At 37.2% G+C, this 14,281-nt stretch overlaps 1 protein-coding gene and 1 non-coding gene across 6 annotated transcripts in view; one reads left to right on the forward strand and one right to left on the reverse strand.

Moving 5' to 3' along the window:
* The window catches only part of GOLGA4 (golgin A4), a 113,204-nt gene that overhangs the window by 44,296 nt on the left and 54,627 nt on the right, over positions 1-14,281 (forward strand). For 4 of the 5 annotated variants that reach the window (XM_032270177.1, XM_032270157.1, XM_032270162.1 and 1 more), the window contains 4 exons: positions 849-981; positions 3,369-3,556; positions 3,828-3,911; positions 7,028-7,175. In XM_032270177.1, the coding sequence (XP_032126068.1) occupies positions 849-981; positions 3,369-3,556; positions 3,828-3,911; positions 7,028-7,175 (553 nt within the window). The remainder of the gene's footprint in view (positions 1-848; positions 982-3,368; positions 3,557-3,827; positions 3,912-7,027; positions 7,176-14,281) is intronic. The other variant, XM_032270168.1, reaches the window with a different exon arrangement.
* Positions 13,983-14,086, reverse strand: LOC116544747. The gene has a single exon (XR_004266016.1). It is a non-coding gene; the product is annotated as a U6 spliceosomal RNA (small nuclear RNA).

Consider the following 14,281-nt stretch of genomic DNA (forward strand, 5'->3'; position numbering starts at 1 on the left):
TTTTTTTTTTTTTTTTTTTTTTTTTTTTTGAGACAGGGTCTTGCTCTTTCACCCAGGCCGCAGTGCAGTGGCATGATCCTAGTTCACTGCAGTCTCAAATTCCTGGACTCAAGCAATCCTCCAGCCTCTGCCTTCAGAGTAGCTGGAACTACAGGCATATGCCACTGTGCTCAGCTAATTTTTTAAGTTTTTGTAGAGATGGGGTCTCACTATGTTGCCCAGGGTCTCAGACTCCTTGGCTCAAGTGATCATTCCGCCTTGCCTCCTAAAGTATTGAGATTATAGGTGTCAGCCACCGCTCCTAGCTCCTCAGTTAATTTTAAGGATAGTTTTTTATTTATTGTATCTTTTGACTAACTGCACAATAACAATAGCAAATAAAAAAACCAACTGTATTGGGAGTAAACTTTTTATTTTGATTATTTTCCCCCACTTTAGTAAAACAAGTAACATGTAATTGTCCTCTGTGTTTAAAAGAAAGTATGGTAAGCCATTCACATTCATATGTTTTGCATGTGTGGATTCAACCAACTGTGGATCAACATGTGTAGTGAACATGTATACTTTTTTCTTGTCATTATTTACTAAAAATACATAGTACAACTATTTGCATAGCATTTTCGTTGTTTAGGTAATGTAATCTAGAGATGATTTAAAGTATATAGGAGGATGTGCGGAGACTATATGCAAATACCATGCCATTTTATATAATGGACTTGAGCACTCTCGGATTTTGGTATTAACAGGGAATTCTGAAACCAATCCCCCATAGATAACAAGGGACAATTGTACTACTCCTGTAGTTTTTTTTTTTTGATTTTTTTTCTAATGAAGCACATTTATATTAGGTTTCTCTGCTGAAACAACGATTACGAAATGGCCCGATGAACGTTGATGTTCTGAAACCAGTTCCTCAGCTGGAACCACAGGCTGAAGTCTTTAGTAAAGAAGAGAATCCAGAGAGTGATGTAGAGCCAGTAGGTAAGCTTCATTTTGTCAAAAAGTGAATTTAAAAACTAGATGAGGGCCAGGCTCCTTGGCTCACACCTGTAATCCCAACACTTTGGGAGGCCAATGTGGGCGATCTCTTGAGTTCAGGAGTTTGAGACCAGCCTGGGCAAGATAGAGAAACCCCTTCTCCACAAGAAAAACAAAAACAAAAACGAAACCCCAGGGAAACCTAGAGAAGGATTTTGAGAGAGTCCAGGATGTGAGCTGATAGATGTGGGCTGAGGTAGAAGTGTCCGTGGTCCTAATGGTTTCAGAAAGATGCAAGGGTTTTTGTTGTTTTTTGGTTCTTTGTTGTTATTTAGGAGAAAATAATTTTGTTTGTTTGTTTGTTTATTTGAGATGGTGTCTCAGTCTCTTACCCAGGCTGGAGTACAGTGGCTCACTGCAACCTTCCCCTGTGGGTTCAAGTGATTCTCCTGCCTCAGCCTCCCGAATAGCTGGTATTACAGGTGCATGCCACCACACCCAGCTAATTTTTGTATTTTTGGTAGAGTTGGGGTTTCACCATGTTGGCCAGGCTGGTCTGTGATCTGCCTGCCTCAGCCTCCCAAAGTATTGGGATTACAGATATGAGTCACCGTGCCCAGCCAAAATAATTGTTTTGATATGCGAAATTTTCATAGTCTGTGAGTAATACCACATTTTCATTATAATTGAAATTCATTTATGATGCTACACTGTTTTATTAATAGCAGTAGCTGGATTTCATATGAACTGGTCAGTTCTGCTTACATATTAACAAATAAAATTCCCATCTTTTATTTCCTAGCTTTTTCTCCCAAAGGGACTTACGATAAACTTGGACTAAGTTGTTGAGCAGTTAACTATCTGAGCAACCAGCCTATGGTGGGGTGGTGGTGGGGCAGGGGGAGGGTCAGTCCCAAAATTCCCCAGACATGTGGAAACTTCAGACTCCTAAATGTAAAGAGATGGAGAAAGCTGCACTTACCAGAACTCTTCTCAGGAAGAGATTAGCATGTAGTTGGAAAGAATACTGAACTTTATTAATTCTTTTGGGAGGTGAGCTAAGACATATAATTTTGAAGAACAAAAGATGGTTATCACACTGTTGTTTTAAGGACGGTAGATTCAGTTAATGTTAGTTAGCTACTGTGCCATTCTGAATGGGGCTGAACCACAAAGAGGTGAGCTCACTACTAAGCATCTTCAGATAAAAATTCAATAATAACTTAAGTAGAGGTTTGGAAGGGTGCCAGATTATTAGCTAACTAGGGTTGTCCCTTCTTCATCTGACTAAGAGTATAGCAGAATGTGGCATAAGAATACACTCCTAGCCGGCCACAGTGACTCACGCCTGTAGTCCCAGCACTTTGGGAGGCCGAGGCGGGTGGATCATGAGGTCAAGAGATCGAGACCATCCTGGTCAACATGGTGAAACCCCGTCTCTACTACAAATACAGAAAATTAGCTGGCCATGGTGGCGCATGCCTGTAATCCCAGCTACTCAGGAGGCTAAGGCAGGAGAATTGCCTGAACCCAGGAGGCGGAGGTTGCGGTGAGCCGAGATCACGCCATTGCACTCCAGCCTGGGTAACAAGAGTGAAACTCCGTCTCAAAAAAAAAAAAAAAAAAAAAAAAAGAATCCACTCCTGTGTACTAACAGACTACGTGTGCCTGGAGAGCCCTTATATTTGTAATTGTCCAATGGGTTCCCTTTCCCACTCCCTAGATAGAGCTGATTTATCAAGATAGGGGATTTGCAATAAAGAGTAATTCATGCAGAGCTGACTGTGCACGTGACCGGAGTTTTATTTTACTCAAATCAGTCTCCCAAGCATTCAGGGATAAGAGTTTTTAAGGACAATTTAGTGGGTTGAGGAGAAGCCAGTGAGCCAGGAGTGCTGATTGGTCAAGTCAGAGATGATATCAGAGGGAGTCAAAGCTGTCTTCTTGTGCTGAGTCCGTTCGTGGGTGGGAGCCACAAGATTGAATGAGCTGATTTATCTATCAAGTGCCGGGTCTGCCAAATGTCTCAAGCAGTGATCTTAGAAGCAGTTTAGTGGTGGTCAGAATCTTGTAGCCTCCAGCTGCATGACTCCTAAACCATAATTTCTACTCTTTTGACTAATTTGTTAGCCCTACAAAGGCAGTCTAGTCCGCAGGCAAGGAGGTTTGTTTTGGGAAAGGGCTCTTATGGTTTCTGTTTTAAACTATAAACTAAGTTCTCCCAGAGTTACTTCAGCCTACACCCAGGAAGGAACAAGGACACAGCTTAAAAGTTAGAACCAAGATGAAGTCAGTTAGGTTAGGTCTCTTTCATTGTCTCAGTCATAATTTTGCAAAGGCGGTTTTATATTCCTTACTAATGGCCTCTCCTTATGCTGCTTTATTGTTAGTGGAAGATGGAACTTCTGTTAAAACACTGGAAACACTCCAGCAAAGAGTTAAGCGTCAAGAGAACCTACTTAAGCGTTGTAAGGAAACAATTCAGTCGCATAAAGAACAATGTACACTATTAACTAGTGAAAAAGAGGCTCTGCAAGAACAACTGGATGAAAGACTTCAAGAACTAGAAAAGATAAAGGTAAAAGAGCAAATGAGTTTTGTTCTGATTTAATCCTGTAAAGTTACATCCACAGGCTGCATGGTATGGTTTGTACCTCTGGGAAAGTAAGAGTGGATGGAAAGGGCATTCTTGTTTCCCTGGCCAACAAAGCACTTACCTTACTTTGGGACTTCCTGTGTACTTTTCTCCTTCTACACTGTAACGTGTATAAATTAGATAAATGTTTAGAGTTTTCAAATGAGAAGAAGCTTTCTTAGACATGGAAATGAATTAAAAAAATTTTTTTTAGGACCTCCATATGGCTGAGAAGACTAAACTTATCACTCAGTTGCGTGATGCAAAGAACTTAATTGAACAGCTTGAACAAGATAAGGTAAAACAACAAAACTTATGAATCTAAAATTTGTCAGGCAGCCCCAGCAAGGTTGTTTCCAACTTTTGGAAGTAGTTGGAAACATTCATGCATGTTTTTTTCTTTCCAAAATTACTGCAGCTTTTTCCATGAGAAATCTTTTTAATTTCTAGATTTATGTAACTACTAGCATTAGTTTTGTATCATATGAAACCAATTCTCTGATTTCTTGATCCCAGTCAGCATTTTGATTTATAGACTAGAGTAAGCGTAGCAAAGGAAGTTTATATTTATAGTACATAACTACTTTACAGAGAAAAGTTGAATTATTTATAGTTAAAGCATTCTAAATGTGAATGATATCAGTATGTTCTTTCACATAATGTAGAAACAGATTAATCTCTCAGATAAGTTGCCTAAAAAGTAAATAAGTGGGCTGGGCATAGTGGCTCATGGCTATAATTTCAGGACTTTGGGAGGCTGAGGTGGGAGGATTACTTGAAGCCACAAGGTCAAGATCAACCTGGGCAGTAAAGCAAGACCCCATCTCTACAAAAATTAAAAAATTAGCTGGGTATGTTAGTGTATGCCTGTGGTCCCAGCTACTTGGGAGGCTGGGGCAGGATGATTGCTTGAGCCCAGGGGTTAGAGACTTCAGTTAGCTATGATTACACTACCGTACTGCAGCCTGTGTGACAGGGTGAGACCCTGTCTTTTAAAAAAAACAAAAAGTAAGTAAGTGATAATGTATATATTAGCATAAGTAAAAATTTCTACAAATGAATTTTAGAATGTGTAAGTGAGATAAGAGGATTGAGGAAGGAATGAGTCTTACCTGTGATAGTTTGGAGTTGGAGGAGCAACTATAGCTACACAGCAAAGACAGCCAAAAAAATTCATAGGTAAACAGTTGTGACCTAAGTCTTTCAGCCCCAATTTCTTGGGTCCTTTTTCTAAGCAGCTCCCAGTTTGTTCCATGCCATCAACCATTTTCTTTAATATGCCAGGTTGTCACTACAGTATTTTAAGTGGTCATGTCCTTAAGAATATGTCAGAATTGTCCTGCTGTTAAACTGTATTGGCAGTCTTTTTCATCCTTTTAATAATGTTGGTTTGCTAGATTATACTCTATAAACTTCCTGAGGGCCTACTTAAATACTTAATTTTTTTTTTTTAACGAAGAACGTAAAAACATTTACAGAAGGAAAGCTACTGCTAAAATGAATTTCTGTGACCCCACCACCCCGCTTCAACAGTTAACATCTCATGACTAATCCTGTTTCATCTGTACCTTCTCAACTCTCATTGTCCTACTGAACCCAGAATTGTTTAGAGCAAATCCGAAAAATTTTATCATTTTTTTCAAAAGCATTTTAATATATGTTTAAAATAAAAGACTTTATTTTTATAATAATTTAACCACATTATCATGATCACATCTAAAAATTAAATAATTCCTTAATATGATCTGCTATCTAGTCAGTTTCAGATTTTCTCTAGTATCTCATATATTTTTTGCCCTTTTATGAATCAGGGTCCAAAATAAAGTTTTTTCATTGCAATTGGTTGATGTGATTCATAAGTCTTCTTTTAATTTACAGGTTCAATTATCTTCTCTTCCTCTCTTTCCACTAAGTGTTGGTTTTTGAAGAAACCGAAGCCCATGATTTTATTTTGAGATTTCATATAACAGTGCCCCACTTAACTGGTTGTTACCTCTCCATTAGCCATCTGGAAGAGTCATACTCTATTGCAAGTGTTGGTAAACCCTGCGGATAGGGTGCTATTCTTCTTAAGACCATGAAATAGCTGTCATACAGTCTGAACATTTTTTCAAGAGACAGTAAACCACTTCGTTTTTTGTTAGTCCTAAATTACTTGTTTACTGTATACCATTTGTTTATCTTTTGCCACCTGACAACCTCGATTTCTAGTGTAGATTATCCAGAAAGGGAGAACAGAAGTCACTAGCAATTTGGAGGAGTGGGGATGCCTTACTGAGCAAAGTAAGTAGTGGTAAGGGGACCAGAGACAGTCACAGGAAGAAAGAGAAAAGCCAGGTAGATGTGTATGAAATTTGGCTTCATCCATTGTGGTAGCAGTCACTTTCCTTTCTGTCTCTGGGGTTATCCCCATGTTACAGCACAGATCAGTGCTCATAGTTTGTTGTATCCCCAAGCCAAGTTCAGAAGGCTGTATTTTGTTCATTATAAGCTATTTACTAAGACAGCACATTTATAGAAAGGTTATAAAATAAATCTTTAATAATTTTTTAATGCCTTAAGGATTAAACTATTAGAATTTTTTAATGTAAAAAATACCATGTTATGCTAGGTAATAGGATTAGAGCAGAAAATGGACCTCAGTTTGTGAAGTACTGAAATAATTGTTACGCTGTACTTAGCAAGAAATATAATTATTTTCTTTCTGCTTTTTATTTTTTTATTTTTGTTTTTTGAGATGGAGTCTTGCTCTGTCACCCAGGCTGTAGTACAGTGGCATGACTGCGGCTCACTTCAACTTGTGTCTCCGCCAGGTGCGAGTGATTTTCCTTTCTCAGCCTCTCGAGTAGCTGGGATTACAGGCATGTGCCACCACACTTGGCTAATTTTTGTATTTTTAGTAGAGACTGGGCTTTGCCATGTTGGCCAGGCAGGCCTTGAAACTCCTGACCTCAGGTGATCCCCCCTCCTTAGCCTCCCAAAATGCTGGGATTACAGATGTGAGCCACTGTGCCTTTTTTTTCTTTTTTTCTGCTTTTTTTTTTTTTTTTCTTTGAGATGGAGCCTTGCTCTGCTGCCAGTCTGGAGTGCGGTGGCGCATCTCGGCTGATTTCCACCTCCACCTCCTGGGTTCAAGCTATCCTCCTGCCTCAGCCTTCCTAGTAGCTGGGACTACAGGCACGTGCCACCACACCCAGCTAATTTTTTGTCTTTTTAGTAGAGACAGTGTTTCACCATGTTGGCCAGGATTGTCTCCATCTTTTGACCTCCATCTTTTGATCCGCCTGCCTTCAGCCTCCCAAAGTGCTGAGATTACAGGTGTGAGCCATCATGCCCAGCCTTTCTGCCTTTATCTTTGCTGTTGATGATGCAGCTTTGTTATGGAAGTGTTTTAGAGTCTTCATTTCTGTTCAGGGAATGGTAATCGCAGAGACAAAACGTCAGATGCATGAAACTCTGGAAATAAAAGAAGAAGAAATTGCTCAGCTCCGTAGTCACATCAAACAGATGACTACCCAGGGAGAGGAATTACGGGAACTGAAGGAAAAGTCTGAAAGAGCTGGTAAGAACTCAAGGGTTACTTGTTTTGTGTTGGAACTCAAAAGTTTTTGAAGTTCTTGACCAATATTTTACAAAATGAGTCATATTGATAGAAATTCTTAACTGTAGAGACTTCTTATAAGACATTGATCTGCTCATTAGAGGAGGCAGAGGTTAGCAAACTGTGGCCTGTGGGCCAAATCCAGCTCACAGCCTATTTATGTACAGCTCTTAGGCTAAGGATGATTTTTACGTGTTTAAATAGTTGAACAAAAGAAAAATATATGACAGAAACCATATGTAGTCTACAAAACCTAAAATATTTATTATCTGGGTCCTTACAGGAAATGTTTGCTGACAGAGTATCAAAATTCACATTTAGAATTTTGGAGCTTCCCAGTAGGTACAGCATGGTACTTATCAAATAATTGCTACCTTATAGATGCTTTAGGGTAAACAAAAAGTATAAGTTACAGTCTGCTTTTATAATGAACACTTCAGTGTTAATAGTATGTTTTGACACAATAAATGCTGGGCTGTAAAGTATAGAAACCAGCATAGTATTCAACAGGGTACAAAACTGAATAAAGCTAGGAAAGGAGGGATGTTTGAAAGAGGAGACAACAGGATGAACTGTGCTTTCACATGAGTGAAGATGTGAATTTTGAATTGGACCTCAAATAATGACTAGACTGGGCCTAACGAGAGAAGTGTGGGTAGCACACATTTCAGATGCTACAGTGCCATAAACAGCCACAGTGATCATAGTGGGTGTGTGAATCAGCTGAAAACCATTCTTGCTGAAGTGAGAAATGCAGTTGGATTGTAAAGGAACTGACTACTGAAATCTTAAAAGGTAGATAGTTGAGTTTAGACTTTGATATGCAAGGTAGCAGGAAACCAGTACTAGGCATAATGTGTTGGGAGCTAGGGTTTTATGTAGAAAAGAAATGAAATAGGAGATCACACTTAGAAGCAAGGACAGAAATCCAGGTTTGAGGGACTGTAAGCTTTGACCACCTTGATGGGATGGTGGTTCTGGGAAGGAGAGGAAAGGTAGAATCTGTAGTGTTTGGTATCTAATCAACTCAGGGACGCAGAAGAAAAGTAGGACTCTAAGTTGACTCCAAAGTTTTAGGGTTAGGACACTTAATGAATAGTAATGTGAAATTAGAATGGGGAATCTAAATGGGGAAATTGAGAATCAGAGTGAAATCCTGAATTTATTTGGATACATTGAATTTGAGCCCGTCATGAGCTTTTCAAATGGAATTGAGTTGCAGGAATTTAGAAATAAGAAACTGGAACATCTTCCAGGAGTCATCAGCTTGGGATTGAAGCCTGTGGTTAAATCTCTAGGAGAGGCTGATTTCTACAAAAGATTAAATTTTTCGGTAGTGGTAATGGTTGTGATAGTAACAGCAGCAGCTGCTTCTGCTGACACTTATATAGCACTTGTTGCTGCTACTGCTGCTACTACTGGTAATACTACTGCTAGCCAATACTTACTTTAGCAATGCACGCCTGTAAGGGTTTTGCTTGTATTTACTTGTATTTGATCCTCACAAGTCTAGGAAATAATACTATTATCTTTATTTTACAAATAAGAAAACCTAAGAACATAGAAGTTAAGTAACCTACCTACAGTCATACACAGAGAGTAAGTCTATAGTCAAGATTTAATCCAGGCATTGTGACTCAGAGTCTGTGCTCTTAATCAGATAGAGGTCTTGAGTTTGGCAATGAGACATAACGTGAGAAAAAGATAGTTAACGTCATGAAGTCGTAGGAATTGTGGATAGTTAGTTTTCTGGGGGGAATATAAGATGAGTTTCAAGAAATGGAGAAAGTAGGATGAAGACTTTGAAAGGGTCTTTGAATTTGGTAAGGAGTTGATTCAAAGGATGCAGTTTTGAGAAATGATTTTAGAAACCAGATTTTAAGGTGTTAAGGAGGGGACTGGGTCTCTAGACAAAGAAATAGTCGACTATTGCATAAATATCTCCCCATCTTCTTGCAGTTATTTTATGGGAAAAGTGATTGGGGAATTTAGTTAGTGAATTTGTTCTCATCAAACCTAAGAAAATTTCCCTTTGGAGAGAGTTATCTTTAGATGGCATCTTTCAGAATGTAATCTTTGAAGAGTTATTTTTTGAAGACTTGATCTTTAAAGCAGTTTCAGTGTTGTAATATATTGGTTAAACAGGTTTGCTTTCAGTGAACAGAAAATCTAATGCGTAGCCTCAGCTTCTCACATCAAAAACCTTTCCATTTTTAGAACTGCTTTTTGTTGACTGTTGCAGCCAGTAGAGAGAAAATATTGGTTAGGGGATTAAATTTTTTTTTAGATTGGGTGTACTTAATGAGGAGATAGAAACTGATTAATAAATATCAAGTTGAAAAGGTAGACAAAATATATAGTTAATTCATATGCAGGATAAAATTTCCAAGTATGTGTTCCAGTTAAACCTTTAGTAGTACAGTTTTCCTTTCCTTGCTCACTTCTCCAAAACACAGACATGTTTTGTCTTTCAGTGTGATTTTCATAAACCGTATTTTTGTAAATATTTGATAGTCTAAAGGTTAAAAAAAATTTTTATTAATACTGTCAAAAATAAAAATACTAAAATCATTAAGATTTAAATTATTACTTTTTTTTTTTTGAGACAAAGTGTCACTCTGTCACTCAGGCTGGAGTGCAGTGGCATGATCTCAGCTCACTGCAACCTCTGCCTCCTGGGTTCGAGTGATTGTCATGCCTTGGCCTCCCGAGTAGCTGGGATTACAGATGTGTGCTATGTGTGGCTAATTTTTGTATTTTTAGTAGAGACGGGGTTTTACCATATTGGCCAGGCTGGTCTTAAACTCCCAACCTTAGGTGATTGTCCTCCTTGGCCTCCCAGAGTGCTGGGATTACAGGCATGAGCCACTGCGCCTGGCCAGATTTAAATTATTAATGGACATATTTATTTTCGAAAGTCTTTAGATAACAAAGTTGTAAGTGCTTTTATAGATTTCTTAAAAATTATATTTGTAGTCATGATTATTTAAGGCTGTGAAAGAAAGTTGTAACAAACTGGCTCTACGTCAAAGATACTGCCTTTTACATCTATAATGAAAGCTAGTTGTGCATGCAAACTGTATTTTCTTTAATAGTCTTAGTTGAGTCGAAACAGAATTGTTCAAGTAGGAGGTGGTTCTTAGTTCAAATGTAAGGTGCATATGCTAGTTAAAAGAAAAATTCCAGTTAAGTACTAAACATAAGAAAAGGTCAATGTAAAGGAAGTAGGATTTCTGTATATAGTCTGGCTATTGGAGAATTCAGCTGCTCTGTTAAATATTTGCTTTTTTCTTTCTTAGATTTAAAATTCAAAGGCTAAACACATAAGAACTGGCCATGTGGAGGAAACATTCACATCATTACAGCTTACTATTAGGATTTTAGAAGTAGATAAGTCTACATAAAACTGTTATCTAGAAAGTAAACTCTCCAAATGCATTTCAACCATGAAGAAATTTAATTCTGATACTGCTAGTAATTCTTGATGTGGATATTAGTAGACAAATCACTAATTGCTTTGGCTTACTTATTCTGGATGTCAAAATCAGCTCAAGAACATTCCCCACGACTTTTCTTGGGAAACAGTCTCTTAAGCTGCTCCTCGTATTTTTTCTAGATGAATTGTGCCTTTCATATGTTGGAGGACAGAGGAAATCTGAATGCCTCCGATTATAAACAGGGTGATTTTTTATTGTCTTTATTTTCTTTTTCCGTTTTTACACCCTGGCATAAAGAGATTAAGTCTATCATAAAATACTGAGACTGTGAATACGGTGGTGTACCAATTTCAGGATGGTGTATCAACCTGCAATACTTAGTCTCCTCTCTAGTGGAAATGTCAGGTATATTTTTTGAAGTATGATAGCACAACATTGTTTTGTTAAAAATATGTATTTTAGTGAATAAAGAAAACTAAAAATAAGTTTATTGGTTATAAGCACTTCTACAATTGTTGATAGTATTTCTTTCTAATTGTTACTTAAGAACAGATGGTCATATCTTCCAGGAACCAGATTTTAAACTTGGATAAGTTTGGTGATTCAGCTGAAGTGCCTAATGCTGTATTTTAACTCTCCAGAAAATGATATCCTCAGTGTAGCACCAGTGTAGAATGTTAATGCTACTAAAGTTCACACTAGTCCTTGGTTCTTGGCTTGTGTGTGTGTGTGTGTGTGTGTGTGTGTGTGTGTGTGTGTGTGTATCAGGATAGGAGATGGGGTAGTCAATTATTAATGCAGTATATTACCAAAAAATTAGAAAATAGAGAAAAACAAATCACTGTTGTTTTAGTAAATTTCCATTTAGTGTTTTCTCTAATTTTTATTTTTATATTGTCATGATACTGTACATTCAATTTTGTATGTTCCCCCTCATTTAGCATTGTTATTGACACTTTTACATGTTGCCAAAGTACTAACATATTTTAATGGCTGTGTCAAAGTGCATGTGCATCATTTACTTGCTTACCATTTCCCTATTGATTATCATCTAGATTGTTTTGTTTTTTTTCTTGTTACAAATACTATTGTAAGAATTTTGACATATAGCTTATTATATCTTTGAATTTTGTCTCAGGATAAATTCTTGACCATAGACTTGTAGTCTTTTTTATTAGCTACTTTTAAGTGATTTAAATATATATAGCCATTAAAAAAAATCCAGTGCCACAATGTAAATCCCCTCCATTAAAATGCTTTTTCCTACTTATGCAAAATGAATAAAATATTTTACTTAGATTAAGAAAGTTTCTAGAGTATAGTAACTTTTGTAAACCCTGTTTCCCTTTCATATACTGTGTCTTTGCTAAAATTATGCGTTTTATATGGTTGGTGGCATTTCAAAACTTGGATTAACTCATAATGTTCTTTGCTTTTTTATTGTCATGTTGTGTTTGTGCAGGAAATATGTTTTTTATTTGTTTGTTTACTATATGTCTGATATACTAAAATAAATTCATTAGAACATTTATTTGATATTTGAAGGACCCTTTAAAATAGTTTATATATTTAAATAATATGTAAGATTTATGCATTTTTTTTAATAAAAACCAAAATCACATGTGTATTGAACTGCTTTGTTAGTTGCTGATAATTTATGTAACAAAGTTTTCCTGGAGTCTTAAGTCTCACAAAACATCTTATTTTTGTGCATCCACACATGCCAATAAGTGAATCATGGTGCCTTTCCCAAGCCTTGTATGAACAGGACTGGGGTAAGGGCTATTTTTTTTCTTATCATGGGTGCTTAGAATAAGCTTTACAAAGAAAATTCCATGTTTCTCAGGCAAAATAAATAAAAAAATAAATAAAGTATGAATTAAAATAGATTTTAAGTATGCCATGTTAGATAAGTAATATGTACCTATTTTGGCACTAAATGAATAACTGCTGGAAAATTTTTTTATTTTAAATGGCTTTTAAAATGCAGTTATTTATGTCTCCAATAGTGTCACAATTACTTGAAACCATCAGTAATTAAAAGAACGAATTTCCTTGGTACAGAATCATATTTCTAATTTAATCAGTATGCTTAGCCTTAGCCTACTATTTTTCAAGATTATCCTGATGTTTTTAAGATATTTGATAGATAAATATGTATGTAAAGCATATATGAAAATTTGGGGTTGGATGTGGTGACTCACACCTGTATTCCCAGCACTTTGGAAGGCCGAGGTGGGTGGATCACCTGAGGTCAGGAGTTCAAGACCAACCTGGCCAACACAGTGAGACCCCAACTCTACTAAAAATACGAAAATTAGGTGGGCATGCTGGCACACACCTGTAATCCCAGGTACTTGGGAGGCTGAGGCAGGATAATCGCTTGAACCCAGGAGGCGGAGGTTGCAGTGAGCCGAGATCTCCGCATTGCATTCCATCCTGGGTGACAAGAGAGAAACTGTCTCAAAAAAAAAAAAAAAAGAAAAAAAAATTGGATATATTGGTAAATTCTTTGAAGGTGCAAGCACAGTCAGTTTATAAAATGAATCTTGTTATGTATTTTGTAGTATGGCTTAAAATGTAGATTTTCATTGCAAATGTGATATTTGTTAAGTCTCTGTGAAGGCCTTAATTTATAGATAAGTATTGTACTATCTACTTTATGTCACTGGGTAGTGGTGTTTTATTTTCATTTATGTGAACTCTAGACAGTAGTTTTCAGACTCTTAGATCTCAGGGACCTCTTAACACCCTTAAAACTTATTTGGGATTCCAAAGAGCTTCATGTGTGCTAATATGTATTGATATTTCCTGTATTAATAATTAAAAGTAAAAATCTTAACAATATTTGTTTAATTATTTTTAAAATAACAGTTTTAGGCTGGGCACAGTGGCTCGCCCCTATAATCCCAGCACTTTGGGAGGCAGAGGCTAGTGAATCACTTGAGACCAGGGGTTCGAGTCCAGCGTTGCCAATATGGTGAAACCCTGTCTCTAATTAAAAATACAAAAATTAACTGGGCATGGTGGTGCATGCCTCTAGTCCTAGCTGCTTGAGAAGCTGAGGCAGGAGAATCACCTGAACCTGGGATGCGGAGGTTGCAGTGAGCCGAGATTATACCACTGCACTCCAGCCTGGGCGACAGAGCGAGACTCTGTTTCAAAAATAGAGTAACAATGATAAATCCATTACGTGATAGCATAAATACTTTTATGAAATTTACCTATATTTTCCAAAATAAGATTTAGTGTGAAGAATGGCCTTCTTTTACATTTTTGCTATCTTACTGCTTGGCTTAATACAATGCAACTGGATTTTCTTTGTCTTTTGTTTTTAATGGAACGTTTCACGAATTTGTGTGTCATCCTTGTACAGGGGCCATGCTAATGTCTGTATCATTCCAATTTTAGTATATGTGCTGCCGAAGTGAGCACGAAACTGGATTTTCATGCCTGTTTCTGCATTTAATTAGTTGTGATGTGTTATTTTGGTTGAAATATATGAAGAAAATCTACTCTTATGAAGACATGTATTTAGAAAAGGGAGCATCTCACAGATCCTCTGAAGGGGTCTCAAGACCCAGGATCTTTGGATCACATATTGAGAACTGGTGCTGTAGACTTTGATTT

This window comes from Sapajus apella, unplaced genomic scaffold (assembly GCF_009761245.1).
Source record: "Sapajus apella isolate SASKATOON/1434 unplaced genomic scaffold, GSC_monkey_1.0 scaffold4, whole genome shotgun sequence".
In the NCBI taxonomy this organism is placed as follows: Eukaryota; Metazoa; Chordata; class Mammalia; order Primates; family Cebidae; genus Sapajus; species Sapajus apella.